At 41.4% G+C, this 15,908-nt stretch overlaps 1 protein-coding gene across 2 annotated transcripts in view; it reads left to right on the top strand.

Moving 5' to 3' along the window:
* The window catches only part of RAD18 (RAD18 E3 ubiquitin protein ligase), a 97,480-nt gene extending 82,433 nt beyond the window's left edge, over positions 1–15,047 (top strand). For both annotated transcript variants that reach the window (XM_043442113.1, XM_043442112.1), the window contains 2 exons: positions 6,662–6,724; positions 14,232–15,047. In XM_043442113.1, the coding sequence (XP_043298048.1) occupies positions 6,662–6,724; positions 14,232–14,334 (166 nt within the window). In that variant the 3' untranslated portion in view covers positions 14,335–15,047. The remainder of the gene's footprint in view (positions 1–6,661; positions 6,725–14,231) is intronic.
* The last annotated feature ends 861 nt before the right edge of the window (positions 15,048–15,908 follow it).

Here is a 15,908-nt window from a genome sequence, read left to right as displayed (position 1 = left end):
CTTGCAGCGTACAAATGACTACATGCAGGGTTATTCATCAAGTCATTGTTTATCATAACAGAAGGCTGGAAATCCCTATGAGTATTCATCATTGGGGCTGATTGATTTAACTCCAGTACATCCACACAATAAGATCCTATGTGATAGTTCTAAAAGGAAAATCTCTGCATACTGACGTGGAGAGATTTCCAGGGTATGTTTGTAAGTGAAAAGACCAGAATTCAGAATGGCATAGATAGCATTCTGTTTCTTTTCTAAAAGGAGAGGAACTGGATATACTTATGTTTGTTTGGTTTTGCATAAAGAAACATCTGAAGAAAAAACAAACTACTAAGTGATTATTTGTTGGAAATAGAGGGGAACAGATTGAAAGGGACAGAGACCTCCCTGTGAGACCTCTTAGTGTACATATTCTTATGTCATTTTGATTTTGAAACATGCAAAGATTATGAATCTACTTTAGTAAAAAAAAAAAAAGAGAGTAAGTACTTTACGGTAAAGTTTTGGAAATCATCGTCTTTATCAGTATCATTATTATAAACTGGTTAATGAAGTTTGGTGATGCAGGCAGTAAGGTAAGACAAATATAGTAATGGGATTTTGTAATTTAGAAGGCATTGGGATTATTAGGAAAACTGTTGAATAGGTTCTGTTCAAATTAAGAGAAAACAGTATCTAAGGAAAACATTGTCAAAGTAACTGATCCTAAGAAGTATCTTACTATAATTCAGTGATAGCTTTGCTATTTAAAAAAATTTTTTTAATTGCTTTGGAAAGTTAACCCATTTGGTTTTTAACTGTAATAATGTATTGTAGAATGAATTTAATGTTGCCACAAAATATGCATTTTTGTTGCTACAAAATATACTTTTTCCACTAATATGCATTACTGTTTTGTATTTTATTACAGCCTTCCCCCTGAGGCTCCCTCTACCCCCACCCCGGGAACATTTCTGAACTTCAGAATACCCCAGAAAGTTTAATGGTTCATCTTGTTCCAGGTGGTGAATTTTGATTGTTGAAAGTTTCTAGGGAAAATGTGGGAACCTGGAATCCTGTACCTTTTGCTTTTTCAAAAGGACTTAAACTGAATGGTACATGAGATCGGCAGTCCTTCAGGCATTGTTCTGGGGGCAGTGCTATCTTCTCCTCAGATACTGTGACATCAAGTCCTTGAAATTTACACGTGTCCATCAGATCCCTGTACCTAGCTGTGCATCTTCGTTGTTCATCAGCTCAGTCATGGCTTTGTTCCTTTATCAGGATGCCTGGCACATAGTAGATTATTGAATCATTGACCCTGGGGTTCAGTTTCCTTGTTGATAAAATGGAATGATAGTGTTGGTGCCTGCCATTCTCCCTAGGTGATTCTGAAAAGCAAATGAGGTGATTAAAGATTGTGAAGTCTTTGTAAATTGAACATAAATTTAGTTATGGTTTGGTTTCATCTCTTATTAAGGATTTTCCATGTATTTCTTGATAAATAAATTCTTTCTGGTGTTCTCTTTTTCTTGTATTTGAATTTGAAGCTTTCTTCATTTTATCTTTTTCTAGATCTAGTAGAGAGCATGAAAACATCCCTCTGTTCTCTTTACTTTATCTGAGCCTTTGTCCACCTGTCAACTGGACGTGAAACCTATGGTTCTAATATGAATTAAAGCTAATTATATAATCTAGTCATCACAATGATTTGTAGAAGTAATAATGCTGCTGCTGCTACTGCTGCTAAGTCTCTTCAGTCGTGTCCGACTCTGTGCGACCCCATAGACGGCAGCCCACCAGGCTCCCCCGTCCCTGGGATTCTCCAGGCAAGAACACTGGAGTGGGTTGCCATTTCCTTCTCCAGTGCATGAAAGTGAAAAGTGAAAGTGAAGTCACTCAGTTGTGGCCGACTCTTAGCGACCCCATGGACTGCAGCCCACCAGGCTCCTGCGTCCATGGGATTTTCCAGGCAAGAGTACTGGAGTGGGGTGCCATTGTCTTCTCCGAATAGTTGCTAACAAAATAGTAATTTTTGGTTTTGTCACTGAGTGATTTTTTTGTTTTTGACCTAGAATGTTTACTATTCTAATATTGTCAGCCAACTGCTCAAATATTCAGCACATAAGCTGTTGCTTACCCTACAGAACAGATTATTTGAAAAGGGAGTTTGAGAAAGGATTCGTGGAGCTGGTAGCATTTATTTAAGTTCTGTTGTCTGGTAGGCTTTTATGGTCCTCCAGTGATTGGCCCTTAAAGAGGTTTTTGTTTTTGTTGAATGTACTCAACCATGCTCAAATTAATGCCATAATTATAAGCAGAGACTTGGAGGGGGAGGTGGGAATTGAGAGAGAGTAGCTATTAGATAATAGAAAAATTCCACTTGTAATTAATCTTTAATCCACAGGACTTTTATAGCAGATGTTTGCATTTTATCTACCTCACAGTATCTTGTGTACCTGCCATGGTGGATAAACATCAAGTTTTGATGAATTTGCACCCTGATGTCATAGAAACAGTAGAAATCAAAGATTAAAACAGCACACGGTTATCTGGTCTCCTAGGGCAAATTGAAGCATGGTGCTGAGGCAGTTATTTAGGTAATTCAGACCCACATCTGGTTTATGAAAATGGACGCAATATTTATTGAACACTTAACTATGAGTCAAGCTGTATGCTGAACATTCTATGTATTATATTGATTAATCTTTATAGTATTCCTGTGAACTGTATATGGGCTTCCCTGGTGGCTCAGTTGGTAAAGAATCTGCCTGCAATGAAGGAGACTCAAGTTCAGTCCCTGGGTTGGGAAGATCCACTGAAGAAGGGAATGGCAATCCACTCCAGTAGTCTTGCCTGGAGAATTCCTGGACAGAGGAGCCTGGTGGGCTGTAGTTCAAGGGGTCACAAAGAGTTGAAACTATATGTTTTTTTGATCCTGACTTTAGAGATGAGGATATTGAGGAAAGATTAAGTAACTTGCCCAGGATTACATGCTAAGTGACAGAAATAGGACTGAAACCTTAACTTTGTCTAATATGTAAATCTGATTTTTTTCTTCTGTGTAGTATGACCAGTCATAATATTGCCAGAGGTATTTGGTATGTCACTTTTCAGCTTTAGTGTAAAATCTTCATGGGTAGAATGAAATAAGATGCTGCAAGAAAAATAAGCAAAGAAATTATTTCCTTCACCTGGTAAGATGTTATGCCACTTCTTTTGATTAGAGAATGACAAGAATAAATTATAGGAAGACCAACTAGGACAAAGACCAACCACCAGCCAGCAAACAAAAAATAGCTAAGCTTACACTTTTGAAAGTTTGAGCTGAAAATGAAATCTAAATGGTATGAAAAATTAAGTGTGGGTGTTTCAAATAGATCTATTAGACTCTTTCCGAATTAGGGGGTGGGATTCCATAAAATTCAGGATTCATATTTTTTGCCTGTGAATCTTTGTCTTGTATATTGGTTTGTATAATCATATCCACTCTAGCCTTGTCTGGATGGTGACATCAGAGAGCGTGATTTGAATACCCTTCCACAGCAAGCTGTAACTTTCAGGTTCCATACTCCACTCTTAAATCATGATCTGTTGGACTGTTTCAAATTTAAATTGTAGGGAATCTGAAATTTACTCTGAAAAAAGTTCTTGTCTGAGAATTAAGAACTATAGCCTGTGTAGGCTTGTGCATGCCCTGACTCTGGGTGTACCAGAGTGAGTAGTTAATTTCTCTTATGGAGGATTGTTTAGATATCTTGAAAGTGTGTGAAAGGAATTTTTGATCTCCAAGCCATATTAAAATGACTAAGATTTTAAAGATACTAATTACTGCTGTCCACAAGGAGGAGATCTGAGAGTGGTCATTTAGTAACACTGCCTGTTTTACCCAGTAGTCTCTTTGTAAAATCCTGTTTGTGAAACTTGGTGTTTAATTTCAGGAATGTGGCTTTTGAGTAGAATATAGTAAGTACATTTCCTTAAGAGGCTTCCCAGGTGGCACAGTGGTAAAGAATCCACCTGCCAATACCAGGAAATGTGGGTTCAATCCCTCGGTCAGGAACATCCCCTGGAGTAGGAAATGGCAACCCATTCCAGTATTCTTGCCTGAAAAATTCCATGGACAGAGGAGCCTGGCGGGCTGTAGTGTATGGGGTTGCAAAGAGTTGGACAGGAGTGAATGACTGAGCATGCATGCACATTGTCTTCTCAAAAGGAATGGACATTGCTGTCTGCTATTTTAGTTGTATTAGTCAGCATCAACTCGCAGTTTCTTAGTAGTGGTGACTTGAATTGGAACAGCAGATACAGCAAAATATGCTGAAACTTCATTTTAGGTAAACGTCAGACCTCCCAAACTTTGTATCATTCAGTTTAGTGATTTGATTATCATCAGGTTAGTGACAAGCTGGAATAGAAGGAAAGGTATGAGAATTGAGGAATTCAAGCAGCCATGCATGATGTTGGTCGGTGGTCATGAAGTAGCAGAGGAAGAAGAGATTGTAGACCACTTCTGAGATGTGTGTTTTGTATGCCTCCTCCACCATCTGTTCTCATTGAGGTAGTGTAGCAAAAACCTGTTAGGTTTGTATCATTAATACACTGCAGATATTTTCCTTCAATAAATCAGTTATTTGTGCTAGTGATTTGAAAGCCCAGAAGTAAATTGATCGCAGACTAGTATGTTATTTGACAGGCTTGGCCATCCTGTTTGCTTAGCTGGAATAGTGGGGATGCTCTGTAACCTTCCTGTTTAAAAAAATTTGTATGTGTCTACTGGGGAGAGGATGTCAGCAAGAAGCTGACTTTACTGTTTTTCTAGTGATGTGATACCTACAAGGACCCACAGCTGTATGACCACCCCTTTCCCCCATTTCCCCAGGCTCGTGAGTTCTCAGTAGGAGCAATTTTGCCACCTAGTGGGAGGGAATTGGTTGGGGGATAGTGCTGGATGACAAATGATGGTCAGGGGCGCCCTGTGTGTAGCTCCTTGAGTGTCCTGAATTGGGGGAACCCCTTGAGTAAAATATTTGGTACAGAGCTGTGTTTATTGACTGTTGCCCTTTTTATTTTTTTGTTCAGGAGTCGTAGGCAAACACTGCTTCAAAGCAGTTTGTCAGAAGTGGGTGAGAATGATTCATTGGTACTTTAAATATTCATAATTTTTAAACTTTTGTTGTCTGTGAGAATATCACTAGAAATAAGACTGGCACTAACAGTTCCACACCTGTTGTGTCTTGCCTGAGAAAGAGTTATTCCTTTGTTTGAACCTTCTCTACCCTGGGGATTGTGATGACTATTTATAATTTGTCTCATACAATGCCCATGACATTCTGTGTCTTGGATGTCTAAAGAAATGCTTTTTTATATTCATGTACATTTTATATATATTTGGTAGGCCTAAAGCCTCAAAGCATTTTTCTTTTAAAGAAATAATACATGCCCTCTCTACTCTATTGATTTGGCCCCTTTGCACAGATCGGCCAAAGATTACATAGCACTTTAGGTTGCATTATAACAAATTACAGTATAAGTACAGTTCAAATTAATTACATTATACTTTATTTGATTACTTAAGTACAGTTCAAATTAATTACATTGTACTTTATCTGGGTACAAAGGGACTAACAGCCACTAAGGAACTTAATATCTCTTGTGAATTTCATCATTAAAATGCAGTTTTTAAGACATACTTTGATCTTTGGTTACCATAAATTGAAATTGAAAAGGCTCATGATTATATTCCATTTGAATTCAGGTTTTTTATTAAGGGATTTATTTAAGCTTTAGTGATTTTTTTTCATTATTATTACTAATTAAGTTTTTTTAACACAGCTTCATTGAATTGATGTATAATAAACTGCAAATATTTATTTATTTTATCTGTTAACTTTTTATTTTGTATTGGGATATAGCCTATTAACAAGCAATATTGTGATAGTTTCAGGTAAATGGCAAGGGGCTCAACCATACAAATACATGTACCCCAAACTCCCCTTTCATCCGGGCTGCCTTATAACATTGAACAGAGTTCCATGTGCTGTACAGTAGGTCCTTGTTGGTTATCCATTTTAAATATAGCAGTGTGTACCCGTCCATCCCAAACTCCATAATTATCCCTTCCCCATCCTTCCCCCCCAGCAACCATAAGCTCCTTCTTGAAGTCTCTCAATCTGTTTCTGTTTTATAAGTAAGTTTATTTGTATCATTTCTTTTTAGATTCCACATATAAGGGACATGATACGGTGTTTCTTCTTCTCTGTCTGACTTATTTTTCTCAGTATGACACTCTCTAGGTCCATCCATGTTGCTACAAATGGCATGGTTTTATTCTTTTAGTAGCTGATAATATTCCGTTGTATATATGTACCCCATCTTCTTTATACATTCTTCTGTCAATAGACATTTTAAACTGCAAATACTTAAAGCACACAGTTTGATGAGTTTGTCACATGTGTACTGTGGTGTCATCTACTCAAGGAAGATGATGATGACTGTCCATCACTTTCAAAGTTTTCTTGTGCCATTTTGTAGTCCCTCCTTGCCCACCCCCCGCGGGTAACCACTGGTCTGCTCATTTGCTTTCTGTCACCTTTGATTAGGTTGCATTTTTTATAATTTTATATAAATGGAAGCACAGTCTTTTTATTATCAGGCAATATTGACTTACATATCCTTTTAGTTCCAGTTCAGACATCATAAGAGATCTTCTAGAAGAAGAAGAAGCCTGGGAAGCATCACATAAGTGAGTTCTCGTCATCACTAAATACTCATGTACTTTAACCTGATAAATTATGGTTCTATACAATTGATTTGCAAACCAAAGAATATTTGTGCTTACTGACTTAAGAAAGTAGTAATTCATGCATCTCAAGGTAAAGATTTCCGGTTCACTACTTGTTTCTGTATATTTCTGCGTAGAAATGGAATCCTAGCTTAATAACGCTGGTTACTTGTCAGAAGTTGTTTTTCTAAAGGTAAATTGTTCCAGTGGGCAACTTATAGTCCAGACTTAACAGTCAGGCCTTAAGCACTGGTTTAGAGTCTTTAGAAAACTTCTAATCCTTCCCTAAATGTTACTAGTCATAAGATTGTAGTTCATCCAGGCAGATTTGTTCCACTGCAGTTTCAGGACGATCACGCCCCAAGTGGGCCCTCACAGCTGCCTAGCGCTTTTACTGTTTCTGTGATTATTTCTTTGTCTTGTTCTTCACAGAGATTATTCGCACCCTTCTCAGGTCTCAGTGACTTGAGCCTCACTGAAGACCTTGTCTCTTCTTTGGTAGAGGAAATAGAAGCTGTTGTGTGGGATTCCTTACCCTTCCAACATCGAATGTATAAATCTGCCTGTTTTTATACATATTTTATTCCTCCTTTTATAATTCCTTCCTTTCATAATAAAGGGTTATCCCTGTATTATAGAGTCCACTTTTTCCTACCTCATGCCTGCCCTCTTGTCAGGAACATTACCTCTTCTCTCTGCTCTTGTTGAGATACTTCTGCTTCTCTCCTCCACTCCTCTCTCTCTCTCTCTCACTGTTTTTTTTTAATTAATTTTTTAATTTTTTTAATTTTGGCTGCACTGGGTCTTCGTTGCTGTGTACAAGCTTTCTCTAGTTGCAGCGAGCAGGGGCTCCTCTTCATTGCGGTGCTTGGGCTTCTCATTGTAATGGCTTCTCTTGTTGCAGAGCACAATCTCTAGGCACACAGGCTTCATTCCTCCACAGCACATGCGAATCTTCCCAGACCAGGGATCGAACCTGTATCCCCTGCATTGGCAGGCAAATTCTTTTTCTCTTTTCTTTTTTTTTTACATTGTAAAAGAACTGATACTTTATTACAGAACATAATTCAAACTATTGTTGGTATTTCAATATATTCCTAAAGAAATGTTGGAATTGGAACAGCACTTATAATTCACTTTATGGCTATGAAAAGGCAGTCGTCTTCCACTTAAAACTGTAACCAATGATGAAATACACTTCAAGAATATAAACATTTGGTCTAACAATCTTTTCATATTGGTTAAAAACAGACTGTTGCTGATGGAAATAACTTTATTCCAATGTGCAAAAAAAGTACAGTTTGTACTTATGATACATAAGACCAAAGAGGCATACCTATTCTTGTCCTAATCTTGATCCTAAACAAAAATCCAATTTCAAAATCAGTTGGGGATTATTTTATTCTAGGAAATCTTGGGATTTTTGCAAGTTTGCAAACCTTGTCTCTGAGAGCCAGATTCCTACATTTCCTTTTCTAACCCTGTCACCACTGGTCCAGCCCACAAATCCCATCGGCTGCAGAGTAGCAACACCCAAAATAAGAGGAGTGAAAAAACTCAGCCCTCAGGCCACCAACACGGCAGGTGGATTCTTATGCACTGCTCCACCAGGGAAGTCCTTTCATTGGGTTTTCAGCGAATCTTTCCCAACTTGAACCCAGCCAACTAAACACTTAGCCTCCCCTCTCACTCAGATTCCTCCTGCAGCTGCTCTTGTGTCTCTCCTGCCTTTCTCAGTAGGCAGCCTCTACTTGCCGTTTGCATTCCTCATCTCGCTTACTCGTCAACATCCTCAGCCAGGCCTCTCGGTTCTTCTGAAATAGCCTTTACTGAAGTCACTGAAGACCATGTTGTGCTGTGCTGTGTCTAGTCACTCAGTTGTGTCCTGCTCTTTGCGACCCCATGGACTGTAGCCCGCCAGGCTCCCCTGTCCCTGGGATTCTCCAGGCAAGAATACTAGAGTGGGTTGCCATGCCCTCCTCCAGGGGATATTCCCAACCCAGGGATCAAGCCCAGGTGGCCAAGTCCAAAGAACAACGTGTTAGGCCGCATCTCCTTTGACTTCTTAGCAGAATCTGATGCTCTTGATGTCTTCATGTTTCTGAAAGCCTCTCTGGGGCTGAAAGAGGTAAATCTCTACCCTAAGGTCAGTTAATAATAAGTGATAAGTGGTAGAACTGAGATTTCAATCTAATATGTCAAAATTCAACTTTTTTGACCATTAAGCTAAATTGTCTGTCCCAAGAATGAGGCTTACTCTGCTGACATTTTGTAGTATTATAGCTGAATCACTGGGAGAATGGAAAAGGTATTTGGTGGCTCAAACAGTAGTGTTTTATGAGTGTTTTGAGATTGTGGCTGCCTTATTTTCACCTGAGCATTTCTGAACTTTGAATTCTGGGAGAAGAGACCACTCATTAGTAACTACTTCCTCTTGTGCCATGAATCACCCTGTTCATGCTAAACTAAACCCTCACATCAATGGCTGTGACAAGCTTAAACCCAGAATTCCTGAGTCCAAGCCCATTTTTGGCAATGGTGACCAACCTCTTAAAGTCATTACTATGAGAAAGCACTTAGAAAACAAATCCCATCGCTGATCCTCACAGATAGGCACTGTTAAACCTGGAAGGATGTGAGTGCTCGTCTAGTCCAGTCCCTTCGTTTTATAGGGAAAGAGACTGCGCTCCAGAGAGGTAAGTTGACAGGGTTAAGGTTCACAGCGAGGTAGTGGCGCTGCTGGGGTAAGAATCCAGGCTTCCTGGTTTCAGCTGAACGTGGAGCAGTTTGAACCAGCTTATGCCACAGTACAGCTTTAGAAACAGAATCAGGAAAGAACCACACAGCTTTACTTCTCAACAAAATAATAGCTCTGCAGATATGCATCTTAAGCTTATAGGCCTTTTCATACTGTTCATGAGATTCAGAAGAGATTAAGAAGAGGTGGCAAGAATACAATGAACTGTACAAAACAGGTCTTAATGACCTAGATAACCACGGTCGTGTGGTCACCCACCTAGAGCCAGACATCCTGGAGTGTGAAGTCAAGGGGGCCTTAGGAAGGATCACTATGAACAAAGCTAGTGGAGGTGATGGAATTCCAGCTGAGCTATTTCAGATCCTAAAAGAGGATGCTGTTAAAGTGCTGTACTCCATATGCCAGCAAATTTGGAAAATTTAGTAGTGGCCACAGGACTGGAGGAGTTCAGTTTTCATTCTGATCCCAAAGGCAGTGACAAAGAATGTTCAAATTACTGTACAGTTGCGTTCATTTCACATGCTATCAAGATTATGCTCAAAATTCTTCAAGCTAGGCTTCTGCAGCATGTAAACTGAGAACTTCCAGATGTTCAAGCTGGATTTAGAAAAGGCAGGGAAACCAGAGATCAAATTGCCAACATCTGCTGGATCTTAGAGAAAGCAAGGGAATTAAAAAAAAAAAATCTACTTCTGCTTCATTGACTATGCTAAAGCCTTTGACTGTGTGGATCACAACAAACTGTGGAAAGTTCTTCAAGAGATGGGAATACCAGACCACCTGACCTGCTTCCTGAGAAACCTGTATCCAGGACAAGAAGCAACAGTTAGAACCGGACATGGAACAATGCACTGGTTCCAAATTGGGAAAGAAGTACATCAAGGCTGTATATTATTTATTTAACTTATATGCAGAGTACATCATGCGAAATACCAGGCTGGATGACTCACAAGCTGGAGTCAAGATTGCTGGGAGAAATAACAACCTCAGATACACAGATGATACCACTTTAATGGCAGAAAGTGCAGAGGATCTAAAGAGCCTCTTGATGAGGGTGAAAGAGGAGTGAAAAAGCTGGCTTAAAACTTAGCAGTCAAAAAACAAAGATCGTGGCATCTGGTTCCATCACTTCATGGGAAATAGATTTGGAAAAAGTTGAAACAGTGGCAGATTTTATTTTCTCGGGATCCAAAATCACTGCGGGTGGTGACTGCAGCCATGAAATTAAAAGACGCTTACTCCTTGGAAGAAAAGCTATGCCCAACCTAGACAGTGTTGAGACATCAACACAAAGCAGAGACATCACTTTGCTGAGAAAGGTCCATATAGTCAAAGTTATGGTTTTTCTGGTAGTCATGTACGGATGTGAGAGTTGGACCATAAAGAAGGCTTAGTGCCGGAGAACTGACACTTTCAAACTGTGGTTGTGGAGAAGATTCTTAATAGTCCCTTGGACAGCAAGGAGATCAAACCAGTCAATCCTAAAGGAAATCAGCCCTGAAACTCACTGGGAGGGCTGATGCTGAAACTCCAGTACTTTGGCCACCTGATGCAAAGAGCCAAGTCATTGGAAAATACCCTGATGCTGGGAAAGACAGAGGGCAAGAGGAGAAGAAGGCAACAGAATATGAGATGGTTGGATGGCCTCACTGACTCAATGGAGATGAGTTTGGGCAAGCTCCACGAGATGAAGACAGACAGGGAAGTCTGGCGTGCTACGGTTCATGGGGTCACCAAGAGTTGGACACTACAGTGACTGGACAATAACAACAAAGCTTATAGGTATGTTGTGGTACCGCAAGTGACATGTTTGAGATATTAGTCCTAGAACATGCTGTTTCAGTCCGAATACATCTCCTAATACCATAAGTGATTGAGAGGTTCTTTTAGTAATACAGTGCCCCATATAAAGCGGTATTTTCATAAGCAGAAAAAAAAAAAAAAAAGAAAAAAACCCACCCAAAACAAAACCCTACTTTCTGTAGGTTGGTCTCAGGTTCTTATATCTATGATTATTGGTTCATCTTACCAATTTGAGCTACAGGATATATTTACATTGAATAGGATGAAAATAGGAAGAAAAATGGTCCAGGTAAATCATTTCACGTGTCATGTTTCCAGCTTTCAGTTTCCACATGAAATTGTGGAGGAGATGTTTCTGCCTCCAGGAGTCTGAGTCCCTTCTTCAGACCTGCTCCCCCTCCACACTCTCTTCCCTCAGTGGGCGGTGGTGTCAACAGTCTTCCCCACTGCTCCAGCCAGAAACCTAAGAATCATTGTCAGCTTCTCACTCTCTCTTACATCTCAGATGCAGTTGATTGCAAAACCCTAAGGATAAGTTGTCCTCAGACTTAAATGTACATCAAGATCACTTGGAGGACTTGTTAAAATAGATTATTGGGCTCCACTGAACCCCGAGATTGAGATTTTGGAGATTTGGGCTGGGGTACAGGAGTTTGCATTTTGACACACTCCCCGGGGTTGCTGATGCTGCTTCTGAGGCCCCCTCGTTGAGGAGCGGGACTGTGGATGACCCCTGAACTAACTCTGTCAGCCCCTCTGTGCCACAGTCTGCATAAGACCTTGTTTTCTCTCTGGCTTCCTGCCACAGCCGTCCGTCTGGCTGGCTGTCTCTCTGCCTCTAGTCAGTACGCTTCATTTTGCCAGTGAGACCTGAAAGACACTGTGTTCTCTGTGGTAGTTTAAAGTCCTGTGGGGACTTGTGAGCTACGGCCCCAGCCTGCCCGCTGGCTCTTGGACCGTCCTTCCCCACCCCTCTTTCCTCGGTACAGCCAAGCTGAACTACTCATCTCTGCTTCAGAGTCATACTGCCTTATACTGCTGTTGCTTCCACCTTAGTTGCCTTTTCTCCTTTCTTCATCCACACAGGAGTTGTGGTTCCTTCCTGGACAGCTTTGCTCGGGAGCCCCTGACTGCTCCCTTGATCTTGCAGCACTCTGTCTGCACTTAAACCCCGACTCGCTTCCTAGAGAGGATGTTCATTAGGCTCCACACCTTGCACGGTGCCTGGGGGAGGGGAGTCTCAGGGTGGGCACTCAGTAGGCATATGAGATTGAATATGCCAGTCAGCATTCTTTGGATCGGAACACACTCCCGGGTGGATAAGGATTGCCACTTATAAATCTTTTTTTAACTCTATCTCTTGTGCTTTACCTTTTAGTGCCTTAAAAATCCTTTTTTAGGAAATAGCTTTTTCTAATGTTATAAAATCAGAAAAGGAAGAATCATTTTCTCTATTGGTAATCTGCATTTCATCCTAACCCCATGAGAAGTCATTTGCAGTACACTAATGATCCCAACATATTTTCTAGTTGAGACTTGATAATTTGGCTGTCTCTTTTTGGAGGAGGGGACTTTATTGATTGTTATTTATTAAGTACTATTATTAATGTGAACACATCTTAAGTGCACAGCTTGATGGATTTTTCCAACTGAATACACCCAGGGTTAGGGTTAGTTTGGTGGGTGCAGTGAATCACGCCCCTTCAGTACTCACACTCTCAAGGCCCACATTGATTCTGCACTTGGTCATGTGATATGAGAAGAAGCTTGGTTAGTGTTTGCACAGGGGGGCTTGTCCTTCCAGAATGCTCACTTTTCGGATTCTTCCCCTTGGACCCAGCCCTTCCGCTGTGAGAAGCCTGCCCTGGGCATGGGGAGAAGACAATTGGAGGAGGATGGGGCAGCCCTCTCACCAGCCAATTTTCTAGTCAGCAGCCAGCACCAACTTGCCACCGGACGAGTGAGCCTTCCTTGAAGTGAATCCTCCAAACTCAGTTCAGCTGTCGGTTCCGAGCCCTGCCCAGATCTGGAATCATGACCAAATAAACAATTGTGCTGTTTCCTGAGAATGGTTTGTTATGTAGTGGTAGATAAGCAGAATGAATTGAACAAAAATAGTTTCTGTTTAGTTTTTTAATTGCCATATAACAAATCACCCTGAAACTTAGAAGCTTAAACCACAGCCATTTTATTTGCTTCTGATTTCTCAGTCCGGGCTGGCCTCAGGCTGCGGGTGGTCATTTATGTGGCATATAGCCCACTCGCAGGGCAGATAGAAGCCATGTTGCGCTGAGATGTCTGGACTTCTCTTTCCATGTAGTCTGGGAGCCTGTTCTTCTCCATGTAGTTTGGTCTCTGCATGTGCTCCAGAATCCAGAGAAAGTTTGCTTTTGTCTTCCCACTTACTTGAATGGCAGCCACGTCTTTCCCCCAGCGCTCTGCCCAAAGTGAGGGGATGCGCATGGCCCATCTCTGTTGGGAGGGGGCTTTGTTTTCTTGGTCCCCTTACAACCTCAGCTCTCTGACAGGATTGAGATAAATTTTGATTTTGTTAGACTCTCTGGCTTCCTCTTGTTGTAATGGAAACATTTTTTTTTTTTTTTTGGCAGCTTTCTGCATGTGAAGCAGAAGCAAAAAACTGCTAGATTCTGATTGAGAGGGAGATTCAGTTCTTAACTCTGTCATTTAGGATCTGTGAACTGTGCTAAGTCACTGTTTTCTCAGTTGTAAAGTGGGAATAATAATAAAAGTAGTAATAATTATCATAGTAGACTTGTCAGTGGAATGGAAGGCTATTTGGAGGATTACAGTAAAAACACATGGGAAAGCACTTATAAACCAGAAACTGCTGTAGAATAATAACGATCATCATTTTCTAAGCTGGCATTTTCTTTTTTCCATTTTCAGAAATGATCTTCAAGACACAGAAATAAGCCCCAGACAGAATCGTCGCACAAGGTCAGCTGAAAGTGTTGAGCTTGAGCCAAGAAATAAGCGAAACAGAAATTAGTGTGGGTTTGCCGACTTTGCCAGTGCAATCATCAGAAGATGGTGTTTTGTTGCCGTGTAGATTCATATTCATAAATTTCCCAAGTGAAGATGTTACATTCTAAATGTTATGTTTAACTGATTTTCAGTCTTTTCTGCCTTTCCAGGAAAACAAAAATCTTACACAGCATCCTTACTTAGTCAGTTACCCACTGCCCCTAAAACATCTCACTCTAAAAACACTGGCATCCACATGTTCACCAGCTTTGCAGAAGACACAGACTTGTTTTTGTTTCTAAGTTTCAGGGTGTATTAACATTTAAGCCATTCTTCTGTCTCTTTCATGGAGAAGCCAAGTTCAGAAAAGGATCCTTCAGTCCCTCTACCACAGGGACCAGTTGAGGTGTCCAGAGCCACTGCGTTTCTGGAAAGGCAAGCAGGGTGTCCTAACTCACGAGGCCTGGAGGCCAGCACCCATGTCACAGCTGTTACAGGATTGTTTGTTGCCCAGGTTTCATGTGGTCCTTAGTTAGACCCATGTCTCACACTTGACTGGAAGTAGGACATTGGTACTGTAATCTAAAGGCACAGAACAATAAAATACTGGGCATATTCTTCAGAAAATAGCTCTTACGATGATTTCTTGATCTTTTTTTTCACTTGAGTGAATCGAATCTTTAACACTTTGAATTCCAGCTATGAAATGGAGAGAATGCAATAAATGGCTTTGGTAACTGAACAGACTCTATATCAATTTAAAATAAAGTCCTTGAAACAGTCTGCTGTGAATAGTTGAGTACAAGCTACACATCACTGGGATGGGTTGATCAGAAATTGTTTTCTCTGTGCAAAATGTCCCATAGTTCCCAGTTGCTTCCAGAACTCCTAACGCCTGTTTTGGCATTTCCGAGCCAGTCCCCTGTCACGGGTGCCAGCAGCTCTGGGGCTGTCACTGTCCTGGTGACAGCAATGTCACTCACCAGAGTCCAGGGAGACCCTGGTGTTGGTTCAGGGCGGAGGGCCTGCCCTGGGCCAATGCTCCATCATCTCAGGGCGGAGGAAGTGCCAGAGCCCTGCTGTATAAAACAGCACCTAAAATCAGGAAGGACTGCGGGGGAAAGTGCTCTCCCATCAGCTCCCAGATGGCCTGGTGTTGCACGATTTCTTCTCTGTTTACCCACCAGGCAGGGCTCTTGTCTGGAAAGGATTCCAGGTAAGGTACCTGGAGGTACCATGGGCTCCCCGCTCTGCTCTCGGCATGTTTGGGGCAGCACTCCATCCCCGCCTCCCTCTCGGGTTTCTCCACCCCACCCTCTCCCAGGAGCCACGGTCAGGCTGGCAGATGTGCTCCACTGTGTGTAATGGGGGCCGGGGGCCTTCCCTGTAATCTTGGCTTGGCAGCCAGCACCACGCGCCAGATGACTGGCTCATGGGGAAGGAGAGGCGTGCGATTTCCTTGCCTATCCTCAGAGAATCCCGCTACATCACTGGACTGAAGTGGTTGGTTCCTGCCCTGCGAGCATCTGCCGGCAAGTTCCTTTGATGCACTGTGCTGAGGAGGATCTGAAGCTGCCGCCCACCTTCCTGAGGGCTCAG

Source organism: Cervus canadensis, chromosome 22, assembly GCF_019320065.1.
Source record: "Cervus canadensis isolate Bull #8, Minnesota chromosome 22, ASM1932006v1, whole genome shotgun sequence".
Taxonomy (NCBI): domain Eukaryota; kingdom Metazoa; phylum Chordata; class Mammalia; order Artiodactyla; family Cervidae; genus Cervus; species Cervus canadensis.
This window is presented reverse-complemented; position numbering and strand designations above follow the sequence as displayed.